Raw genomic sequence first — 25,350 nt, 5'->3', positions numbered from 1 at the left:
CCTCTACACTTTATACCCTGTGGCTCAGTGACCCCATAGCATGGATTATCACTTTCCTTTCCCATCCTGTCTTTCACTTCTATTCTATTACAGTCAAGTGCTATGGGACAATGCTTTTGTACACAGTAATGATTTGCCACTCGTATTGCTTTAATAAAGCACTGATTGGCCAGTAGCCAGGCAGGAAGTGTAGGCGGGGCAACCAGACTAAGAGAATTCTGGGAAGAGGAGAGGCCAGATGCAGTCTTCAGTCAGATGCAGAGGAAGCAAGATGAGAATGCTAAACTGAGCAATGATACCAAGCCACGTGGGTTAAACATAGATAAGAATTAGTGGCTAATTAAGTTGTAAGAGCTAATTAATAAGACTAAGATAATAGGCCAGACAGTTTATAATTAATATAAGCCTCTGTATGTTTCTTTGGAACTGAATGGCAGCAGGGCCAGCCAGGATAGAAACTTCTGTCTACAGAAAAGTGTATTTTCTCTGTATTTAAAAGATGTTTTTTGAATGGTAAGAGTCACAACGATCTTAGGAGATATTTTTCTCAGAGCCTTCAATTGCACATCAAAGTTGTTATATGATTTTTCATGTCAGGGAAGGATAGAAGTAGACAAAGAAAACCCCAACATTTTACAACCCTTCTTATTTATTATAGATGAAAAGGACTGGTATTTGATTGAAATTATCATAGCTAAACTTTGTTACAAAGTTTTCAATATTGACTTTGCTTATGAGAGTGCATTCGAGTTTCTCCATTCTGTCTAAAATCAGAAGCAGTTATCTTTATATGCAACTGTAGCTAAAACAATTATAAGTTATCAAGACTTTATGAGACCGATAACAAAACCAACTATTTCGGGCATTTTCAGCTGAAAACAACTATTCATCTCAAAGATCACTGAGAATTTCTGTTATTCTCCGTGACTACGACAGGTCTGAACGCTGCCCTTGGTAAACAAGGACTGCGCCACACAAAGGAGCAGAGTACCTGGAGCAGTTTCCACAGTCCAGGACACCGCCGAATGATTTACTATCGTTATCAAAGAAGTACTGAGTTTGTTCCGTGATGCAGCTCTGCTTTGACAGGGAGGCGGTGAAGTCATCCTCCTCCATCTCAACTGTGGGAGGCAGAGAGAAGATCATCACCACCGGAGAAGCCGCATTTCTTACAATCACTACTCGCAGAGACAATTAGCGATTAATGGCAAGTGTCTGATCGGTTGGTTTACTGTTGAGTAATGGCCTGACAGTCATTGAAAGGTGCTTGGTAAGTTTCTAAATAATAAATTAATACCTAAGCTACAAAGGCAAACCAACGCGGACTATAACAGTTTATAAAACATTAAAAAGTAAGTTTTGATATATCAAAAGTATCAGTTTGATGATCTCTTTCTTTTGCTAACACACATGCATGTACACACACATACATGTGTACACACACAGATACACATATATGCACACATGCATACATACACATATATGTGTCTACACACACGCACACATACATACATGTACCTATACACATACACACACATGCACAGATATACACAAGTATCCACCCACATACACATATATACACACACACATACATACACACATGCACACACATGTGTATACACACATATACATATGCACACATACACACATGTGACTTCTCTCTATGAATTTACTGAACTGATGTCACAATCCGAAGGAAAAATGGACTTCTGTGTTGGTGAGCACATCAGCGCATTGACATACCTGCCTCCAGTAGCCGTGGAAACGTCAAACTCAAGAGCAACTGCTGGAGAATAGACCTGGAGTTTTAAAAATGAACAACTGAGAAACATCTAGAAGTTGTCCTTCCCAAGGTTTTACATGAAAACTAGCGCGTGAATGAAGGCCTGCTACATGACTAAGTGAGTGAAGGACCCTCCTGAGGGACTGCACAAGACTGGACCACAAGGAGCTAGCCTGGCTAAGGGAGAGAGCTTTGGGTCCCACCCCTCCACACTAAGCTATTGGTTACCAATGGATTATGGGGGAAGAGGTGTCGTTATTCTCAAATCCCTTAACTATCTTATGGATTGTATACCCCCTGGTGAACCCATCGGGCTCTACTGGATAGTGCCGTGCTCATAATCACTCCGCTGGCCTTTGTGAACTCAGGGGACCACAAACAAAAAGATGATAAGATACTTAAGGGGTGTGTAGGGGAGGACAGGATAAGTGGGAGGGAGAGAAAAGAGGGGGGAATCAAGTGCATTATATACATAGAAGAGATCACCAAGAACAAATATTGCTTAAAAAACTCTGAAGAGGGAGAATGTTTTGGACCTATCAGTATTTTCATATAGAAAATTGAAAAGTATCTTTCCTATGATCACTGAAAAATAACTACTAATATTTCTAATCTGTTCATAGGAAAGAATAATACCCATAATACAGCTCCCTTGTCATAAATCCGTATTGTAATGACATTTTTCATTCATTTATAATAAAACCAAACACTTGACTTACCAAGCTGCAGCCGTGGCCCACCAGCCAATCTGCAGTATGTCTGCAATCGATGGCTATAAAATGTAAAATAAATATCCAGAATTCATTACATTGGTCTGCACTGGCATGACTGTCCCCATGAGAGGAACTAGCTAGCTCAAGCACAGGTTTTACTGACCACGTATGCTGAACGATGTCCTGCCCCTTGCTTTGGTGCAGCGCCTGGATCACACACGGACTGATAGTCATATGATTTATTGAATGCATAAACTGATATGTTAACCAGGTGTCTCATCAAGCTTGGGTCAATCTCTCCAAAGAAACGTCCAATCTGGAAAAGAAAGAGATATTTGGTCATTTCAAATTCAAAGGATCAACATCAGATTTAATATAGAGAAAAAAATTCTTTCTAAGGAACTGAACTAGAAAACCAGTTTGTAAATTTGAATAAATGAGAACCTGACTCTGGCAATGTGGAAGAACCAAAATGAAATTAGGAACTCTTATTATTCAGGGGTTCTCTGTGACCTTATATTTGTAGGAGGAATGAACATGCAAGCCACTTCTAAGCGTAATAAGGTCACAGTTAGGTGTCCCTGGTAAGAAGAATGGCTTTTGGATTAAGATTCCAAGAGAGACCAGAGTTAATAATGTTTAACCATATACCGGAAATCAACAAAGGGCAAATTTTGGTTCTCTTACCACACAAGAGAAGGCAATTGAGATGACAGACACTTTAACTAGCTTGGCTGAAGCTGGACATTATCAACTGATTGTAGCAATTTTCTGACTGTTTAAAGACTAAAGGCACATTCATATCATTTTTAAAATCCTTAGCTACCTGCATTAATGGGGACTATTATTATCTCAAAGAAAATCAATTACAAAAGGAGAGCTAGGTTTACTATTTAGAGTGCACTGGTCTACATTATAGTAATCTTTGGAAGATCTATTTTGCCACAAAAATTAAACAATTCATCGGTTTCTAAAAACCTAAAGGGGTTTTCGGATTAATCATAGAAAACACTTTAGAAACTGGACTTCTGTCTTACTCTAGGCTCATACCTGATTAGTGTACTCATCATGGTTGGCCATCAGAAGAAACCCGCCGTCATCCAGAATCACACAGTCCATCACCTAGGAGCAGAAATCAACAGGTGTTCAGGAAGGCTAGTACGCTGCTCCACCATTGTTGCAGAGGATACAGAGAAGTCGAGCAAGAGGCATAAGAGAAATTTAGATGACTCCATCTTTTCCAGATGAAATGTATTCCGGAGACACTAACCTTATACGTGTAGGGCACACTGCTGTGCATATCAAGCCTCTAGGTTTAATAATCTATCACCAGCTATCTACCTCCCAGTGACAACTGTCTGAACAAATCTGAAAAGAGACTCAGCCAAGTCTTTTTAGAACTGCAAGGTTCTCTAAGTGTCTGCGATGCTAGACAGACCAGCATATGTAGTAACACATAAAATTTTACTATTTTAAACATAATACTGGCAAGAAGCCATTTATATTTTTTATTTACTATATTTCATAGACTCAAGAAAAGTCAAGGAGTAAATATGAAAAACTATTTTGCATTACCTTATTAAAAATATTTAGTTGGATAACGGGAGGTTTACACAAGAAGGAAAAAAGAGAACATGCTCATAGAAGAGAACTTTCTATCTGGTTTAAATGTGTGAAAATTTAATAGCTTATGTTAAACAAAATCATGATTAAAGACTTGTCTTCCAAGTGGGAAACACAATAAGCAATGTTCCCAATTTGAAAACAGTTTGCTCTAAAGCGACTATTTACCAGGGCCGATGGGAAAGTAAATGAAGTAAATAAACTCTAAAGTAATGAAAGGTGTGGCTTATGGGTTTCCAGAAGTAGGAGTCATCAGAAAGATGGAAGCCTGCTCTTCCGGTGGCGGTCTCAGACAGACACAAAGAGACAGGTTGTCGCCAGTGTCATCCTTTCCCAGTTCCTGGACCAGTTTCCCTAGCATGCTGCTTAGAGCACCGTCAGGACCTGGACTAAGGTGGCTTTCATTCTTTGAGGGCAGACTCCATTTGAAAACAGTGCTCTGCTTAGAAACTTCTTGAAAAATGAAGTTGCAGGCAGTCCAAAGACTCCACCTTCACCAGTACTGAACAAGACATGGTCCATGTGGACATGACTCTTCCCCTTCCCCTTCCCTTAAGGTTAAATATTTCCTGAAGAAGCATTTAAAATGCCTGCATGAATCAGTCATCTATAGAATTTGTTAGCATTAGATAAAAAAAAAATTCCTGGATCTTTTCAATCATGGACATGATTTACTATTTGGTAAGTAAGAGAAACAGACACAGTCCAGTCAAATTGATTTTCGAGAATCTGCTTACATCGCTGTTTCTTTTGCAGTCGCAAACAGGACCAGCACACTAGAATAAAAAAAGAAAAAGGAAAAAAAAAAAGAATTAAAATCACCTTGTCACAGATTTAAATCAGTTTAATTTAATACCTACCTTCTTATAATAAGAGAGCCTGGAATATCTTTTATCTAATCTAAATGAGAGCAAACAATTAGAGCTTATAAGGGATACTAGTTTTATCTGTTTTTTTTTTTAAAAAAATATTTATTTGTTATGTATACAATATTCTGTCTGTGTGTATGTCTGCAGGCCAGAAGAGGGCGCCAGACCTCATTACAGATGGTTGTGTTGCCGGGAATTGAACTCAGGACCTTTGGAAGAGCAGGCAATGCTCTTAACCACTGAGCCATCTCTCCAGCCCCCTAGTTTTATCTTTAAAGCCCCCTAGTTTTATCTTTAAAGCCAGAAAATATCAATCAATATGAATCTGTATGAGCATTTCCAGTTCTCAGCCTGAGACAGTTTTCATTGTATGGCCTAGGAAAACACAGGCTTTGAAAATGGGAATTTCTCTTTCTATTGAAGGGAGCGACCCTGGAAGTTTACTTTGCCACTATATAAGGATCATTTTCAGTAGGTGAACTTTAAAACTATTAATCATAGTTGAATAATTAAAAAAAAAATCTTACCGGGTCCCTGATTGAAGTTTTGGTAAAATTTTCTATCCAGGAATTTACATCAATTTTAATCCCCACAACTGAAAAAATAATATAAATTAATTTGAAGTCATGATTGTTATAATACCATCTTCGCGATGTAACAACTTAGACAATTTATAAACTAACTAATAAACTTGATATTCAATAAGAATTTTTATAGAAGTAAAGTTTCTGGAATCATTACGATATAGTTTTTATAGTCTTAAACTATTCCATAAAGTATATTTTACATTTCAAGCAATTTAAAAAAAAATAGCCTCAATTGGGCTGTCTTATTAATAGTCTAACCTAAAAAGATGAGTGTTGATATTAAAAATATATGATCATTAGTGCAGTATATATAAAAGATGTCTCTAACCCTGCCAGTTCAAGCATTAGATTCATAAGAAACATTTGTTGACAGAAGAGCATATGAGCTTTTGGGAAAGGCGGGCAACAGTGAGCAGCTGAGAGACTAAGCGGTAAGTAGGAAGTAAATTAGCAATTGAGCGAACAGCGGCGAAGGAGGGAGTCAATAATGGAGTGAAGCCTAGAAGTAGAACTGTAGATAGGGTAACATAGTTCCCAGGAGCAGAAGCTCCTGCTCCCCTTCCCCTTTCCATCTCGTCTCTCTAACTATAACTGCAAGCAACATTGGGCCATCTAACGACAAATTCTACTGGATCTTATTTTATTGTACGCACTGACTCCAGCCCACTTCTAGTTCTCGTTTGCATTAGTCTGCTTGGATTGCCTGGTTGAGTTAATGTTTTTCCAAATAGCTGAACAATTTTAGACAGACCCAGCCCTGTTTTCGGCAGCTACATAGTAGTCTAGTATACAGGTATGTAAACGTAATTTCATGTTTAAATGATTACAAACATGTACGACCTTGGCACCAGTCTTTCGTGCGTTTGAAAACAGGAGAAGCTGACAGAGTAGCATTGCAAGATCTATCCCAGATTTAAAATTTTGATCTCCCAAATAAGTGTTTCCCATTTATGATGCAATGTAGTATCTTATTTAACTGTGGTCACCTGTACACACAATGCATGCTTACCTGCAGGCTTAAGAAGTTTTCCTTGGATATACAGTTCGACAGCTTTGCTTACCATAATGCCAGATTCATATGCGCCGGGTCCACTTTCTAAAAGAAAAGCAAACAGACTAATCTAGATGAATCATAGTTCTGAGACTTTGAATGGTCATTCTACAGATAAAAAGGTTTTGGTATTCTTTTTCTTTCTGCAAATACCAAAGAAGTTTGAAGAATCCAGAGCTGATTTTTATTTATTCATTTATTGTCATGAATTACTCAACTTGATTTCATCTGCTTCCATAATATAATGGATGCACGGTCCAATTACAGCCGTGGAATATTTTAAAATGGTGGCGAAGCTTTTGGAGGGAAATGGAAAGAATGATCTTGGAGTCACAAAGCAGGCTTTGCCTTATGCAAGATGTATGTCTGTGTATACAACTCTGAAAACTTATGGATTTCAGTTATGAGGAATAAAGTAGCTACATACACAGAGACTGAAGGGATGAACTCAAGAGGGTTTTGTGGCAGGACAGCAAAGAATCATATAAATTATATTAAAAGATGGATTACTACTTATTATAGATAGCAAATTATACCATTACCGCAGATAAGATACAATTCATCTCTATACACCAACCTATGTCATTAGCCATGTCTGAATGTAGTAGCTGAAATACATGGGATTAGCTCCATATGTTCTTACTTACTGTGCATGCCTGCACAGATTCCAGCCCTGCACTGCTGGATGGCTTCTTCATGTGTATGCATTCTATTTCTTCATCCAAATGCATGCTTCTTTTCTATTTCCCCAATCTCTTGTGTATATTATAGGCTGAATAATGACTATTCTGGGCAGGTTAACAAAATATATTGATTTGAAGGGAGAGGGACCAGGCAAAATATTTGCTTTAAGATAGAAAAGGAACTGAAAAACCCGGATTCCAAAGCCTACTCACTGTTGAAGTACGGCGCGGTGAAGACATAGTTATCATTATCCAGGCTTCGCTTGTAGAAGCTGTCCTCATACGTCTCTGGGTTTTCCTGCCAGTTCTCTCCAGCCCTAGGGAGGAAATGGCTCTCCTCATTTATATTCTTTAAGCACATGATAATCTGAGTTCCCTTCGTGGAAATATATTTCTAAAGACATATCTGCTATTCAGGTATGCCTAAGGAAGTCAAGTACGGATAGCATAACCGATACTCATTACTAAGCAATATATCAGCATAATCAGAATGAGGAAAAGCTGACTCTCAGTTGAGAAATTAAAGTTAAGTCCGTTAATTAGTATTAATAAGCCTGGTATCTATTCAGCCCACTGCAGGAACTGTTCTTAAGATAAAAAGGGACATGAGGCATGAAAAACCAATGTAAGTAAGGATTGTGCTAAGCTAATTCTGCTCTCGGTCCCAATATGGTCATAAAGCCCATTTGGACTGTATCTGCATAAAGGAACATCGCTTTCAACCTCTTCTAAATTTTGTAATGAATGTATACAAATATGACTAGCAACTGCCATTGCAACACCCTATAATAATATTGTCCAGGGGAATGGAATATTTTATTAACATAAACGCTTTAAGCAATAGTGCAATTTAATCTACTAACGATGACCGGTTTCCCCAGAGAATAGCTTCCTTACATGGCAACCAAGCGGACCCTTGGCACGGGCTGTGGCGATGAACCCGTTTTTACAGGGGTTATTTGAACTTACTCTTTGGGATAAACTCTGGTAATCCCACCATCAGTCACCACGAAGCGGGCTTTCACTCCTTTGCTAAAACAGAAGATAAAAGGAGGCACGTGAAAGAACGTGCTAAGACACCAAGCTGGGTGCTCACCGTCCAAAGGGAAATCAAGGAGAGCACGTTACACCTATCAACACACGCGGAATGGCAGGATAATGATCTAGGACATTAAACGCTCGGGGTTAGTATACTTAAGAGTCACCATAGTGGAAAGAAGGATGGAGTTGCCCTTTGACGACTGACGGGCAGGGAATACGGAGGACATCCGTGTATAGAGAAAAGGGGAAGCTAGGAAGGAGCCTGGTGTTTGTGAGAGTGTTGTAAGATACAGGGACAGGAAGTCGATTCTCCGGGATGAGTTTCCTTAAAGGGACCGCCTATGAGTGGTCTGGAAATTCATGCTTAAGAGCTGCCCCTCCCCAGCTCTCTGAGACAGAATTTGGTCTATGCCAAGGCTGAGCTGTGCTGGCTGGGCCTCAGTTCCTAAGTGCTGAGATTCTCGGCATGGACCAGCATGCCTGCCTTCAGGCTCCATCTTTATCTTTACACTAAAGCGCTTTAGAAACAGGACTATGGCAGGAAACCCGTGTAGGGGAAACAGACTTGAAACTGGGAACCGGGAAGGAAATCACTAAAGGCACAAGTCTTGGCTGATGTAATTGCTGGGAAATGATATTTTAGGATCTTGATTACAAAGATGAGGGAAGCGTGGTGATTGACTGGAAAAGAGCAGAGACGAGAGAAGCACGCAGCAATGTCTCAATTCTTGAGGAAGGGAGCAACGTGTGTCAGGGGCGAGTCAACTAAGCATTCACTAGAAACACTAATTCACACAAACACGCACACACAACCATGCCCATTTAATGTGTTTGAGTCATATTAACATGTAATGCTCACAAATGGCCAATATTACCACTGAATGCCACTCACAACTGAAAATACAAATGATGAATCATTGTAAAATGATTTCCTGAGAAATCACTTCTAAAGCTACATAACTAACTGAATTTATGAGGTGTATTATCTAAGAATTTCCCAGAGATGTGTGTAACTAAAATACAATATGTATATGTATATATGTGTATATCTAGATAGATAGATATATAGATAGATAGATAGATATATTTCTATACTTACATATTTTTCTGCTTACTCCAGTAATTTTGGACAAGTTCATTTGTAAAACCAGCATCCAGCAAGATTCTATTAATCAAATCTGCATTACCTAACACAGAAAAATGGTATCTTTGTTTGAACTCACATAGTTTTTCAAGTCAAATAACATCGAAACAAATATATTTACTACTTTCCAAACCAGTTGAGTAGCTATGCAGGAATAGTCCAGATAAGTTGTGCATTTTCTGCACCATTAATCTTACCCGCCGCACTGGGGCCATGAATGAATTAGTATTTTGAAAGCCAGTTGCTAACGAGAGAAAGTGCTTTATCTAAAGACATCTGCTTCTAGGCACGACAAGGCAGCGACATGTATGGAAACTAAACAACAATGTGGCCCAGCCAGGCACTGCGCAAAAACAGGGATAGTTGCTATGCCAACATGCACAGGGGAAGCTTTATGAGGCCTCACTGATGAAGAACTATAGGCCGCTTCTATAGGGACTTCTCCAGGGACAAGCCCCTGATAGGATCTCCTGTTCCTAGTGGTCAGTCCTAAACATATATATATAGGAGCAACACACTAACTGGACACAAGAGGTTGTACGTGTGACTTGTATTGCATATATATGATATGTATATATGTATAAAGATTCACATATTGAGTATATCTTAAGTATTTATAAACACAAATATGTATATATGCATACTTATATATATATGAATATATACTTAACATATATCTGCATTCATACATATATGACAGTAGTGATTGAAGAAGAAGAGGTCATGAACTTGAGAGGGAGTAGCAGTGGGAGGCATTGGAAGGAGGTCAGGCAAGGGAGGAAAGGATTTGAATACAATACTCTTGTATGTAACTCTCAAGAAAAAGCTTAAATAAAAATAAATGGTAGATGAAAATCCAAGAAGACATCTGCTTTATGGATTTTTAGGGAACAATGAGCAAATGTCCTTTTTTCTGTTTTTTTTTTTGGTTATGGAGCTCAACATGGTGGCTTCAGTTAATACATGTATGTAGATATATGCAATACACACTCATGTGTAGATAGGACTATTAAATGAAGTTATCAAGTAGAAATGAAACAAATGTCATGCTACTTCACCTTTTTTTAAATAAGGAAAGGGAACATTAACTGTTCCACATTCCACAGTGAAACATAGTATTACACCATGAATTTGACTTCTTGAAAGTCCTATAAATGTCCATTTTTGTGTTTGTTTTGGTGTAGGGGAAAGGGTTAGAACTATCCTATACTAGCACTATTCTAAAACCGGATTTTTGAATGTAGCAATATCAGTTCAAGAGCACAGGCTGTCAGCTGTCATTTCTGTAATAACCGAGGAGCATGCCTGCCCAGGTTCAAAGGTAATAGAAAGAAGAGAAAATGAGGCCCAAGATCAAAGAGCATAGCTTATCCCCTTTGCCTCTTGTGGCCTGTCTGCTCTCAGGGCATGAAACTTTGAGAAAATCTACAGGCACTTTCTTCTCACATTCCTGACAAAAATCTCATCTGCTTCAAGTAAGATTTGTATAATCTTCACTGATAGCTGTTTATGTAAGCGGGGGAAAGCTGGACAACTCAGTTTTCCAAAATAACGATTCAGGTTGGAGAGGCAGCTTTGAGAAGGATGCTTTCTGACTTTGGATAACTGAGAGAAGTGCTTTAATAATAGAAATGCGGAAATAATTACTTTTTAAAAGGAAAAAGAAGAGAAATAAAAAGAGGGAGTGGATGCTTCACCCATTTGTTCCGTTTTTCAAATTCTATTTCTTGGGGTAAATTTTGATGTAGCTTTGCTTTCCCTCACTTATCTCTCACTCGAATTGTTCGAGGTAGAAGCCTTCTAAGTCATTTTTTACTGTGAAGACCTTTTGATTATTAGATGTTTAAAGCTTAGAAACTATGCATCTGAGCAAAATTCTCAAGGGTGAATGATGTAGGTTTAGCAAAGAGACAACTATGATAGCTCAAATTAAATATTACAACGTCTCTGTCTCTTTCCACCAGATTTGTCTTCGGAGGTATGCAACTACAGAAGTCTAGTTTTAGACAAAGTGGCTTATGATCAAACTAAGTCATAAGGAAAGAAAAAGACTTTGTGATTGTTCAATGTACTCTATCCATATGAAAACATACACATTTGAAGACATAACGTATTCAAAGAGCATACCCTATGATTTTCTCTCCATAGCAAGTGCATTGTAATGGTGATTGTTCTTTGTACTCTATCCATATGAAAACACACATTTGAAGACATAACGTATTCAAAGAGCATACCCTGTTTTTCTCTACATAGCAAGTGCACTGTAACGAAAATCTTCACAAGACGACTCACACCAAACTTTCAGAATATAAGAGGAACTAGGGTGAGCATACTATATAACTGCTTTCCTGTACTGACTACCTTGCTCTGAAAACTTGATTTCACTTAATAATGAAATGATATTGTTTTCATATAAAAAGTTAAGGAATAAATTGCTGTTACCACTAAAATGAATGTAGTAAATAAAACAGTCCACCGATAAGCTGTCATGATTATCCTGAGATTTGATCACATAAACCAAACTGACCATTTCGGACACAATCACTGAGGCACATATTACAAATCATATATACTTACAGGAAGGGTTATTTGGAGTTTTTCTATCAATAAATTCATTGAAATTTAAAAGAAATTCAGTATTATTATCGGAGAGTTTAAGGTCATTGCAGTACTCTCTGAAAAACAAGATTTGAATATTTAAGATATTAAAATCAAAACTTTGCAATTTACAGCTTGCAGAAACAGTATCTATTGGTCGGATGGCTTTACAAGCAATTGAGCTTCTTACCCGCATTTTCTTATCTCTAAAATGAAATAGGTCCCTGTTAGTGAGTGGTGAGACCATGGACAGTACATATTCACTGCGTGGTCTCTGGAGAGAGGGCGCGCAACACAAATGTATTCACTGAAATAGCATGGTAAATTGTGGCTTTTATAAATGTCATATTAAGACAACTTTAATGATTCATGATAATATTAATAAGATCATCATATATTAACATACTTCTTCATATCCATCTATAGCTTAAGGTTAAAAATACATGGCAATTCTTTTACATATTTACAAACATCTTAAATTCTTGATTTATTTTGAGGGACATTAAGAAAATATGTCCTCCAAAATAGACAGTTAGGAGAAAAGGGATCTTGGCTTGTTTGTTTAATTTTTGGTGTTCTTGAGATGGGGTCTTACTATGTGGCCCTGAAATTTGCTATGTAGTGGAGGCTGGCCTCCAATTTTTTTTTTTTTTTTTGGTTTTTCGAGACAGGGTTTCTCTGTAGCTTTGGTGCCTGTTCCAGAACTAGCTCTTGTAGACCAGGCTGGCCTCGAACTCCCAGAGATCCGCCTGCCTCTGCCTCCTGAGTGCTGGGATTAAAGGCGTGCGCCACTACCGCCTGTCCTGGCCTCCAATTTTGAGTAAACCTCTCACTTCTGTCTTCCCACATCCTGGGATTACAGGCATACACCACTACCACACTGTGTAAAATAGAATTATTGTAATAGTCTTTTCCAATCATGTACATTTTATTTTTCAATAACCAAAACTTATTAGCAATTTTTAGATTTGAAGTAAGTGAATTTAAAATGTCAATAAATTTGTATATTCTATTAAAAGCCAATGTTTACCTTGTACTTTGGATAAATTTATAATATCATGAATTGATTACTTAGAAAAGTGTGATAATTTTAAGGCCTAATCAAATCATTTAGGCATGATCATTAATCAAACCCAAATCATTCGTATCATTATAGAACTCACAAGCTAACGCAAATCTGTACCAAGATGTTGCCACACTCACAGAAGTGATATAAGTTCCTCCAAATCCGACCTTTGCTTTCTAGCTTATATACTGGGCCACAGAGGTTTCGGGTAAAGGGCTCATTCGACCCATTACTGAAAATTGTCTGCTGAGTGTCTTACCATGAATGGGTGTGGTTTATCTGTCATCTCTCACATGAAATAGCATTGGTTTTAAAGCAAAAGAGAAGATGGTCTGCACAGTGCTTTCCTTGGAAGAGCTGGGTTACTCTAGAATGTGGCAGAACTGATTGCTCATCGTGGAGGACCACTTCCCCTTTTCGAGATGAGCACTGAGAAAGTTAGTAAAGTTAGTTTATTGCTTCAGTCATGGATAATTTAAAGCGAATTTGTTGTGGAATATTACTTTATGTAAAGATGTACGACATTCGCTTAGGTTGCGGGATGCTACTTTCACTATGTAAAAGCGTGTTACATTTGTTCAACTACGTAAAGATGTGCTGAATTTGTTTTGCTTTGTCTGTCTCGAGAAACCTGATTGGCCTAATAAAAGCATAACTGACCAATAGCTAGGCAGAGGAGTAATCTCCATTGAAGAGAGAGAACAAGGGCGAAAGAGAGGGAGATGCCACGGGCCACTCAGCCAGACAGCCATCAGCCAGCTAGACGCAGAGAAAGCGGGCAAGTAGGACATACAGAATGAAGGAAAGGTAACTACCAAAACGTACACGAAGAGAAACAGCCTGAAATCAGGGCTAAGAGCCGGTGGGAAAAGCCTAACTAAGGCCATACATGCAAAACTAATATTAAGTCTCTGTGTTGTGATTCGGGGGCTGGCGGTTCAAGAAAGGCTGCTAGAGAAACTGTCTTTTGCCCTCCTGTAGGCACCTTACAATAGCAACCGTTGCTTCTCTACAGACCATCAGCTTGCATTGCTTCTGCAAAGAGCCAAAGGGGGCCGAGAGCATTGATTTCCCACGAAGAATATAGCTGGACTCTGCAGATATTACGAACAGGAACTAACAAGTTCTGCAAATCTTACAGTCCTGATTTAGAAATATAGGACACATAAAGACAACGAAACTACATGAAGCTCACTATTCAATCAATCAAGCTCACCCAGCCAATAGAAACAGCTAGCATTCAAGATCAGGGGAAGTGTTAAGTATCTCAAGAAGAAAAGCAAACACCTAAACGCAGAGCCCTTAACAACGGAGCTGGACAGAGTCAGAGCTTCAAAACCAAAATTAAAAAGTTTGGTTTATAACAAATTTTAGTTGAAAAATAAAAAATCTTTTGTTGGGAGCAGTGAGACCCCAGATCCTGAATGTCTTGTAAACAACTTGTTTTCCCCTGATCTGAGTGCCTACAGCTGCACTGAGCACGAGACCTTCAGGAGTTCCTGAGGGCAGGAGAGTGGTTTCTGGTGGGTTTGGCTGGGGCGTGGCTATCTCTATATAATCTGCCCCTGAACACAATAAAGGGAGCATTTTTGGGGCTTTTGGTACCAGTGTTAAAAGGTCTGCGTGTCGGTCTGTCTCTGCGTCTGTATTCTCAACCTCCAGCCCCCTTTCCCGAAGTTCACGAACTGAGCGCAGCCATGGGGGCGAGGTGCACGGCAAACTATAATAATTTTGGTTGAGACCAACTTAACACATTTTTAAAATTATGCTTAATATTTTAGATACAATAATCTTGCTATGAAAAACTCAGAGTTTAGAGGCAAAGTTTAGAAAGTTTTCATAATGTAAATGTATTGGGTTGTCAAGAAAGCTAAATCTGACTTGCCCAAAAGGCTTTGCTGTTTCAGAAGTAAGAGTAGCCCTGAAGTCTAAAACATCTATATTAAATTTGAATTATTATCTCACAAGCTAGAAGCTGAAAGCAAGATTTTAGAAGGAATAGATAAAAAAAACCTCCGAATTATTATTCAAACCATATCTGGACTACCATTTTATTATTTAAAAACATGTCTGCCTTGATTTTATCCTTCTAATTGAAAAATGCTTTAAACAAAGGCATTTAAAATGGTAAAGCGTAGAAAACTGACATTCAGAGAAGCCACAGGAGTTCCCCAGGGGCATCTGACTGGTGAAGGGCTAACCCCGAGACAGTGTGTCTTTAGATAATTAATTTGTGTCCTTTCTGACATTGGACAGCAAAGGACCAGAGAGATTCTGGAGCCGAGGCTCTAAAAGCAAAGAGTTCTCATTCTTCTCTTTGGCCAGTAGTTGGAAATGTCTTTTGTTCTGTTGTGGCTATTGGCCAGGAATACCAGAGAACTCTGGTTTCTCCTTAATTCACCCTTTCTCTAGGTGAACACCCTGCCTGTCACCTCTTACTGTCACCGAACTCTAAATTGAGAGCAATTTTGACTTGTATCAGCAAACAGAAAAGTTCTATTGTTCAGACCAATCAATTAGACCCCGCCCTCCCTAGGCATAGCTCACTTATGAAGTTGTTATGTACTCTTTTGCTGTATGATGATAACAAAAGATATTGTGTGATAGTGTGAACATTGAGTGAGTCTAGCAACGGAGGAGATAATTTAAACAATACATTCCCGAGGAACGCTGAATGAAGTCTTTGTTGGTGGAGTCAGTTGTCAGATAATAAGAGCATACGGGTGACAACTGAAAACCACACAGCATACTGTGCCAGAAGCGAACACGCCACGAGTGTGTGGCTTGCCAGGACCTGAGTCTAAAGATTAAGATCTGATGGCTTCTGGTGGGGGTAGGGATGGAGAACTCAGTCTTCTTTAAGAGGCTGGCCATGGGGAGTTGTTTTGACCATGTTTCAGTGAGTATATGAGCAACACAAATTGTACTTGTCTTTTTCTCCTCCTCCTCCTCCTCCTCCTTCTTCTTCTTCTTCCTCCTCCTCCTCTTTCTTTTTTTTGTGGGGAGGAAGATACCAAGGGTGGAAAAATGGATTTAGGAGGACTTGGAAATGAATGTGCTGGGATTCATGATGTGAAATTCCCAAATAATCAATAAAAATATTATGAAAAAATTAGAGCGAGCATGGTGGTGCCGGGCTTTTTTTATTTACATTTATTCTTCTCTCCTGCATTACATCCTGACTGCAGTTTTCCCCTTCTTCTGCTACTCCCAGTCCCCCTCCCTACTCCCCCTCTCCCATAGATCCACTCCTCTTCTGTTCTCATTCAGAAAAGAAGAGGTCTCCCAGGGATAACAGCCGAGCAAGGCATAACAAGTCATGAGGTGGCACAGGACTTTCACCCCAGCATGTAGCAGGGGTGGGAGCGTATGTAGGGTAGGGAAGGTTGAGGGATGAAGAGGGATGAGTGGGTGTGATCAGAGGTGAGGTCAAGGCCTGCTCAGTTAACATACTGAGTTTCAGGATAACTCCAGGGCTACACAGAGAGAACAGTTCTAAAACAATCAAACAACACACACACACACACACACACATACACATAGACACACACACACAAGAAATTTATGGAAGGGGCCCAGAGAGATCACTCACTACTTGAGCTATTGTGGTGGTTTAAATAAGAATGACTCTAATAGGCTTATATATTTCAAATTCTAGTTACTAGAGAATGGCACTGTTTGAGAAGGATTAGGAGGGGTGTCCTTGGTGAAGTAGGTGTGGCTTCGTTGGGGGAAGTATGTCACTGGGAGTAGGCTCGGAGGTTTTGACAATAGATCTAGGATGTCTATGCCATCTCTATCTATCTCGAGGGAACTTCTCAAACTGTGTATAGATAAAAATGGAGCTCTCAGTTACTGCTCTAGGCCATGCATGTCACCCTGCTCCCTGCCATGTTGATATTGGACTAAACCCCTGAAATGGTTTTAAAAAATCCTCAATTAAATGTTTTCTTCCATAATAGTTGACTTTGTTGCTCATGTGTCATAACAATAGAAGTAACTAAGACAGAACAGTTACTGTTCTAAAAGAGGATGGGGATTCAACTACCAGCACCCACATAACAGATTAACACCATCTGTAACTCTAGTTCCAGGGGATCCAGCACCCTCTTCTGGCTATTTAGACCCAGGCATGTACAGTGTGCACATGACTACATGCAGATAAAACACCCATTTACATAAATGAAAATGTCTTAAAACAAAAGTCCATGGAATAGAAACCTTTGGTTTATTGGGACAGTTGATGCTAAGACTAGAGAATTATCTGTTGTTATTAAGAGACTAGCATCCCTGAAGCAAATTTTCCCAAGAATTATGTCCTTAGGGGCAGTATACAGAAGCTGTAGTCCAGCAGGAGCAAGGCTACATCTCAAGTTGTTAAACAAATGTGGCAACTGAAATGAGTTTCCCACACAGTAATGGTTTAGCAGGCACAAAGGGGTCATGGAGAGGAGTTGATGCTTGGCACTATGAATCAGAGTTAGAGTCTCCCAGAACAAAGACCAGGAGAAGTCGTTGGTGAAGGTAGATCCTCATTTGAAGTTAACTGTAAATTTGGAGGATCATGGAAAAACCCTGAGCCTTGACAACATGTGATGCAGATTCAAGGAAAGGCTGCCAATGAAGGTGCAACCATCTGTTTCAGTTCCTGCCTTTGGAGTTCTTCTTGAGCTCTTGTTCTGACTTCTTTTAGTGATGGACTATGCTGTTGAAGTATAGTCAATATAACTCCCTTCTTGCTCTACGTTGCTTTTGGGCAAGGTGCTTTATGAAAACAACAGAAAACAAATTAGGATAATAAATAACGCAGGTGTCAAGAGCTGAATTAGCCTTCCAGAGCTAATTCAGAGTAATGAACAACACAGAGAGGAGATGGTGGACCCTGGGGCTTACTGGCCTACAAGCCTGGCTTAGTTGGCTAAGTTCCAAACCAATGTGAGTCTCTGTTTTAGAAAGACAAGATGGATGACGTTCAAGGAGCAACATTCTCTAAGGATGACTTCCAGTCTCTGCATGTATGCATATTCACACACAGATATGAGCACAATTATTAAAGATAATCATACAGATTTTAAAGTGATATATATTCTTTGATTCTTCGGTTACTAAATATTTACTCAGATCTCCAGTGACCAGGACAAGAGATTCACTACTGAATGTCAAAGAGTAATTGAAATGGCCACATAGTGGTTCTGTGAAGTAAACTGAGTACATGAAAAGTGACTAAATCTTTGGTAAGGGAAGTGAAGAATTGCATAACATCATCAGCAGGATACATACTAGCGGAATGGCTGGCATCTCCCAAGCTGATGCCGAGGGTTAGGATTTAGTGGGGTTTGTGCATCATAACGAAAGTAGAAGAAAGACTAGGCACGAGGAAACCTTTCAAAATAGAGCAAAACAGCAAGTGACTCAGACTCCGAAGTCCACGATGTCTGTGTTAGAACTAGTTAAATCTACTGCCGTAGTAGCCCTTAGGCTGTGTCCTACAAGCACTAACTCTCAACTTGACACAGACTAGAGTCACTTAAGAAGGGAATCTCAGTTGAGGGATTGCATAGACAAGTGTGACCTGTGGGTATGTCTGTGGATTTCTGTGTTGACTTTTAACTGCTGCAGGAAGGTTCATCCCACCCCAGGAAAGGGGTCGTGTGCTATATAAAAGAGGGAGCTGGCCATCAAGCAGTGTCCTTGTGTGGTTTCTCTGTCAAGTTCCAGCCTGAATTCCTGACCATTCTTCTCTCCATAAAAGACTTTAACTTGGAATGAAATGTAAATAAACCCATTCCTCTCCTAAATTGCTCTTGGGCAGACTGCTTTATGACAGCAACAGAAATCAAACTAGAATAGACATTATAGCCACCAGAAATGGTTCGTGAGAAAATGAGACTCTCTCTACTTCAGTGAACAGGCAGCCAGTTTGCAGTCTCCCAGTTTCTCTTAAAGGGAAACACAACAGAACTCTGCACCCTGGTGACAGAGCACTTGAAAGCTGCAGGAAACGACCCAGATTATCCCCGTAACAAGGCAGAGCCACAGGTTAGGAAGCAGCAATTGAAAAAGATGACTTCAACGTTTAAAAACTCTCTCCAGCCACAGAACAGAAACAGGATTGGAAAGCAGGAGCAAAGGGGGACATGTGAGATCCACTCACATCCTGATATAAGCACCAAAATGTCTTGGCCTGCACTAGGGAAAAGGAGCGAGAGTGACAGAATTATACAGAGGTCCTCAGATAGACCTGGCAAGACTCGGGGATCCAGTAGTGTAAGACATCAGCAAATGGGAGCAGATCAGGACAGCAGCCATGTCTCAAGATTGTGCATTGGAAGAGTAGTATTTTCTTCATGAAAACAAACACGAGAAGAGCTTTCCAACAAGAGGGACAAATGTTTACACAACACTGAATTGAAAGCACATTGGAGAAGCATCCCTGCTAGGCTGTCATGACACATGAATGTCTGTGTGGAAATCCCGGACAAAGCCTGGAAGGGATCTGTTTGAGTCTCTGCTGCCATGTCAGCAGGCCACTTGCATCTCTTGTTCCTAGCGGTTAGAACTGTCATATTAGATTTGGGAGACATCATCCCAACTCGTAGGTGGGAAATAGCTCGTGACCTGAAGATGGACTTGCAGAAGGAGAGAGCCCAGGTAGGCACAGTTCTCATCAACTTCTCTGTGTGGGAATAAATGAAGCTCATGGGAGAATCCTGCATCTGTTACCAGCGAGGGCTAAGAAAGTTGGGACAGTGGCACATCAAGGGAGAGATACAAGGAGTACCGAGGAGATGATGATGAGACTCCATCCTCAGCACAATGAAGGACTCTCTCGAAGTCAAGAATCAGCTTTGCCAACTGTGGTTTTTCAAGATGTTGCAAATACTACCACTTCTCAAATAGAGGCAGAATTGAGTGATTTTCACGTGCAAAAATAAAGGATAACTCTGAAAACTACACAACCAATCAGCACGGAGTTTCGATCTGGGCACCAAGTGAAACATCATTGTGGTGAGTGAGTGCTGCGGCACCCGGGAACAGCCAGCCTACACTTCCTGGTCATCCTACAGGAACCCTTTTTAGTTCTTCAAAATTTTCCTGGACAAAGTGCAACTTAAAATAACAGAAACTTCTGTCTCTATTTTTCTTAAACAATTTAGGCTACATTAGTAGGATTTTGATACTGTATACTATCTACTAAAGACAGAGCCCCAAAATAAAAAAAAGGAGTAAAACTAAAGAATTGAAAAGTTTCAAGTAGGAATGAAAATATGTACGTGGATAGTGATTGCATGAGAGAAATCAAATTGCCTGCTAAGATGTTCATATAAACATATGGGATAAGGTTGGACATCGCTAAGCATACTTGGAATCTCAGAATTGGAAAGAGGCGACAGGCAGATTCTAGGAGCTTCTTAGTTAGTCATTCTAGCTGAATTTGAAAGTTTCAGAATCAATGAGAGATCCTGTTTCTAGGGAACAAGGTGGAAGGCAATAGTGAAAAAAAGATTTTCAGCTTCATGGGTGCATATACTTACACACTCACATGCAAACACATGCATACATGACCCACAAATTATATAAGGTAATGTTACTATCTCTCTCTGTCACACACACACACACACACACACACACACAGACACACACACACACACACGTGAGGCAATGCATTTTTCTCCCCTCCAGCTGGACAATACATGAAAATGAAACAAACCAAGAGGAAGTAAAGAGGAAAAAATGGTGGTGTATCCTTTGTTCAAGAAAAGGCATTGGACATCCAGCGCCAAAGAGACCCGACCTACTTTGTCAAAATCCCAAAGGCCTATCCTCTATAAGCGGTTTAATCTCCTGAATTTCACCAAGGCCCTTGACCATCACCTTCCCAGCTACTTATGGTTTCCCACAAGCATGGGCCAGAGACAAAATGGCAGCTTTAATGGAGACTGTAGATTCCCACTGAGAAGAAAGCTTCTGGAAAAGGGGATGCTCCTGCAGAGACCACCTGTTCTTTAATGAGTAGTCAATATTGCCACAACTTTTTGGAGAACAAACAAGTCCAGTTGGCATTGGTTACACATTATATGAACCCCATAAAGCTGGTGGTTTTCCTGCCTGCTGTGTTGCAAGAAAAGGGTCCCCTACTGCATCCTCAAGGACAGGTTGGGGTGGCTGGTCCACAGGAAGACAGGCAGCACCATTGCCTCACACAGGTGAACTCAGAAGACAAGGGTGCTGTGGTTAAACCAGTGCAAGCAATCAGGACCAGCAACAATGACATACACACAGTCTGGGGAGGTAATGTCCCTGGGTCCAAAATCAATGGGTGACATTGTCAACCTTGAAAAGGCAAAGGCCAAAAACTTACAGCCCAACTAGGTGGCATGTTACATGCATACTGCTGAGTGTATAAATATAATAAAAATATTCTTCAATAAAAATCTGCCATCCAGAATTCTGTGTTGAGTATATAAAAACACAGCAGTGAGCTAAAAGCATTCCATATTTAAGTGTGTGGGTATATATGTATGTGTGTGTGTGTGTGTGTGTGTGTGTATGCTCCCACAATAATTACATGTATATGTGGAGTATCTTTGTGCTTATATGTACTTATATGTATATGCTATACAACCTCCAGGAGACAATCCTCCTTTACTGGATGTACTGTTTATTCCAGAAGACCAAAGCCCCTCGCTCCTATCTGCCATTATTCATCTGAATTCGCACAGTACTACGTCTATAACGATTGCTCCCCTAGTAGCTATTATCCGAATGAATAAAAGGATATTGGAAGCTTAATAGTCATTGTCCCCTTGGCTCCACAACATAACACAGAATGAACCCTGAGTAATCTTGACCCCAGTTAAGGACGTTTGGGAAGGACTTGGCCAACAATAAGAGGAAATCGGAACAACAAAACCAACCTTGGTGCGATGAAGGTGTAGCCAGATTCTTCAAAATTGTCTGGCTTCAGGGTTTCTGAATCTGAAAATTTAATGATATAAGATTAGATAAACAATACAGAACACATGCTTTCAGGGTCTGAGACAACAACTATTTATATCTTAAACATGAAACAAATCAATTGTGAAGATTCTCCGTGTTTCCCAGTGTAGTAAGATTATAACATGGGCGAGCTTCACTAGACAGTTATGGCAGTATTCCCCTAGGAAATGCTGTCTATACTCTTCTTCTAATATACTTAAATATCTTAAGACAGTAGGTTTTATAACAAGTGTCTCATTTAAAATATCGGTGAAGTAGTTTAATAACAGGATAAAATGCTTTGAATGAACTCATTCATGCATTTGGCGAGGCAATAAGAACCTTATATTAGGTATGAATCGGTAGGTGGAAAGATGTAAAAGGAAACACCATATTACGTCTAAAGAAATGAAAACCCACTTAAGTGTGAGAGGTTACATGAGCACACACAGGGACACCCGCCCTGTCCTGCTGCCAACTTTCGGGTAGTCATGGAGAAAATTCTAGCAAATGGGAAGCACAGAGGATAAGATCCAGCAGGAATGAAAACAGTGGTAAGTAAAAATGTTGTGTAGTAAACATAAAGAAATTGAGCAACAAGAAAATACTTGCCCTTCATTTTCCCCTTTTTTGCTGTAAATCCATCAGAAAGAGGAAGCAGGGAAACAAAAGAAAAAGAGGGTAAAGTAAAGGGGTCAAAAGCAATATTTTATTCAATGACGGTGAATAAAAATATTGTGCACAGATCAAAGGTCCATTTATGTACAGTTGTAGTTTGGAAAAAAAAACGCATAATTTGGAAGGCTGGAAGCTCTGTTCTGTCAACTTTCCTCTTCCCCCCTCTCCGTCCTGTGGCTATTTCAAGGGTCTGTTTTTGCCGAGTGGTTGATGCAGACGCAGTCCCGATGATGCCAGCTCTGGGACAGAAGCACTTACGGATGAGCAAGGACTCACTAGCTATCCCCTCCTCTGTCACATAAAAAGCTAGCTCATGCAGAACTGCTGGCTGTTAAAAGACCATCATACCTATTGAGTGACAGTGCAAATGTATCCTTTAATCTTCCACAACACACAAGTGCCTACCACTGCAAAGAGTAAAGGGACAGGCACGGAAAAGACAGAAACTCGTACAAGATATATGTATATGTATTTTTTTTTTCGTAAAGCCTAACAGAAAAAAAAAAAACTTTAGTTTGCTAGTAACTATGGAGTGGTGAACCAAGGATATGATGGTCATTTTGATGAACTAAGTCTAGCCATCAAGAACAAAATAAAACTTAAAAAAGACTTGAAATGGTTACTGATGCTATTTACTCCACATTCCAAAGGATGCTTAAAAGTGAATTTATCTGAGTTACTGAGACATTAATTTGGATTATAAAAAGCAAGCTAACTGCCAAGCACAACATTATTCTGGCCAAAGGCAAAAAAATAAAAAAAGAAAGAAAGAAAGAAAGAAAGAAAGAAAGAAAGAAAGGAGAGATAAGCAAAGGAAAAGCTTTTGCCAGCACAGTGCCATGAGCGGAGACCATGTTGGCATTAGCGTGTGAGACGGTGTACACCAGCTCACAGACCCTTAAAACGACAGGCACAGAGGACATGGCACCGCAATGATTCTCGGCACATAGCAAGGCAGGGGTGGGGGGGGGACTACCAGTGCGACTGGAGTACCTGCTCATATTCTATCCACGTAGAATATTCCTTGTTCCTTGCATGTTTGGGATGGGTTAGAATCATTGCTGGAGACTGGATAATACTACCAACTACGATGTCTAAGCTTTGGGCATCCCCAAATCTAGGCACACGCATCTGACATTAGGAGACAGCGAGTGGATCCTGCAGTTGCCCCACGGTACTTACATCTGGCCTGAGTTATTGTCTCTGCTAGCTTGGCTTTGATATAGTAAAAACTGTAGGATGGCAACACCAAGGCCAAACTGCAATAGAAACAAGAGAAGCATAAACACAAACAAACAAAAATGAAACATAACTTAAAAAACAAAAACCAAAAAGACATCAAGTTCATGGGAAAGTCCGAAGATCTTCCTCATGCCAAAGCAGAGGACATGTTTTTTTGACAAGAAAATGCATTTGGCAAATAGAATCCTTCATCTCCCCCTTCCTAAACAGTGTCACCAGATTCTCTATAGGGCAGGGAATTAAGAGGCAAGGACAGGACGAGCTGCCTAACATAGTCATAAAATAGCTGAGAAAGAAGGTACTCCAGATTGAAAATAAAAGAAGGAAAATCGGGTTTAAATTTAAACAAAGTAAATATCATACCAATTGGACGCACCCTCTTTATTATACATAACGTTCAATGCTTTACACCAAACTGAATCAAGGATTAAAACTAAAAGAATAACCATTGCTACCACTGTACAACACACAAGGATATCAGAAACAAATCCTGCTTTCTGAAAGCTGTGGTCCTACGGCAAGACCCCTAGTGTCTGCATGTGGACAACTCCGGCCCATTGGAGACATAATCTGATTCATTTGTACCCATTTACTGTGACATGTCACATGGTTGAGGACATTGCTGGTAAAGAGGAAGTAGTTTTTCAAAGTCTTGAGGCTCGTGTAGTCTCACGGCAGATGTCCCAACCAAAGGGCAGTTCCTCTGTCATCTTAGGCCAACTTCAGAATGTTTTTGTCACCAAGAGTGTTAAGTAAGCCTGCCACCCACCTTGTTTGAATGATGGCTCACAAGAAGCTACCAGAGAGGCAACCTTACATTTTTAGAGTTTTCTAATTCACAGACCACCTGATGAACATATTAGAGCTTTTCATTCAGCTTAGGTAGTGGTCAGAATTAACCTTCTTTTCTTCTTTCAGCTAAGACACACATGTTAGACGTAGAAATGATTGCTTATCCACCTTTGCCAAAGCCAATGATCTTTGCTATGCCTTGAATGTAAAGGGAAGCCAGTGAGTCCTGGGTGCAAGAAATGGGTGTGTTTCTAAGGTGGTCTATGAAACCCTACACAAAGAGTAATTCTTGGTTACCCCAAATATCAGTAAAACACCAGAAAATGTGTTCCTTTCTAGGATTTTGAATGTTATTAAGCACCCATAGACTCTTTAAATCATCTTAACCTCCCTCTACCCCATATCCCCAGATATTGGGATAGAAACCCAAACTATAATCCCATTGCACATTATTGATAGACAATATATAACAAAACAAAATAAAAATTTCATTTCGTATAA

General features: G+C 39.7%; 1 protein-coding gene across 6 annotated transcripts in view; it reads right to left on the bottom strand.

Annotated features, from left to right (window-relative positions):
* Cacna2d1 (calcium voltage-gated channel auxiliary subunit alpha2delta 1) overlaps window positions 1-25,350 on the bottom strand; it is a 403,873-nt gene that overhangs the window by 15,055 nt on the left and 363,468 nt on the right. For 3 of the 6 annotated variants that reach the window (XM_075956382.1, XM_075956384.1, XM_075956385.1), the window contains 15 exons: window positions 23,998-24,074; window positions 22,750-22,770; window positions 22,077-22,137; window positions 12,072-12,169; window positions 9,450-9,537; window positions 8,279-8,341; window positions 7,523-7,626; window positions 6,585-6,671; window positions 5,516-5,583; window positions 4,857-4,895; window positions 3,547-3,618; window positions 2,660-2,812; window positions 2,503-2,555; window positions 1,744-1,799; window positions 992-1,121 (listed from right to left, as the gene is read on the bottom strand). In XM_075956382.1, coding sequence (XP_075812497.1) covers window positions 992-1,121; window positions 1,744-1,799; window positions 2,503-2,555; window positions 2,660-2,812; window positions 3,547-3,618; window positions 4,857-4,895; window positions 5,516-5,583; window positions 6,585-6,671; window positions 7,523-7,626; window positions 8,279-8,341; window positions 9,450-9,537; window positions 12,072-12,169; window positions 22,077-22,137; window positions 22,750-22,770; window positions 23,998-24,074 — 1,170 coding nt within the window. The remainder of the gene's footprint in view (window positions 1-991; window positions 1,122-1,743; window positions 1,800-2,502; window positions 2,556-2,659; window positions 2,813-3,546; window positions 3,619-4,856; window positions 4,896-5,515; window positions 5,584-6,584; window positions 6,672-7,522; window positions 7,627-8,278; window positions 8,342-9,449; window positions 9,538-12,071; window positions 12,170-22,076; window positions 22,138-22,749; window positions 22,771-23,997; window positions 24,075-25,350) is intronic. The other 3 variants (XM_075956383.1, XM_075956386.1, XM_075956387.1) reach the window with 1 other exon arrangement.

The sequence above is a fragment of the Microtus pennsylvanicus genome, chromosome 22, assembly GCF_037038515.1.
Source record: "Microtus pennsylvanicus isolate mMicPen1 chromosome 22, mMicPen1.hap1, whole genome shotgun sequence".
Lineage (NCBI taxonomy): Eukaryota > Metazoa > Chordata > Mammalia > Rodentia > Cricetidae > Microtus > Microtus pennsylvanicus.
Note: the sequence above shows the minus strand (reverse complement) of the source record. Positions and strands in the feature narration are given on the sequence as shown.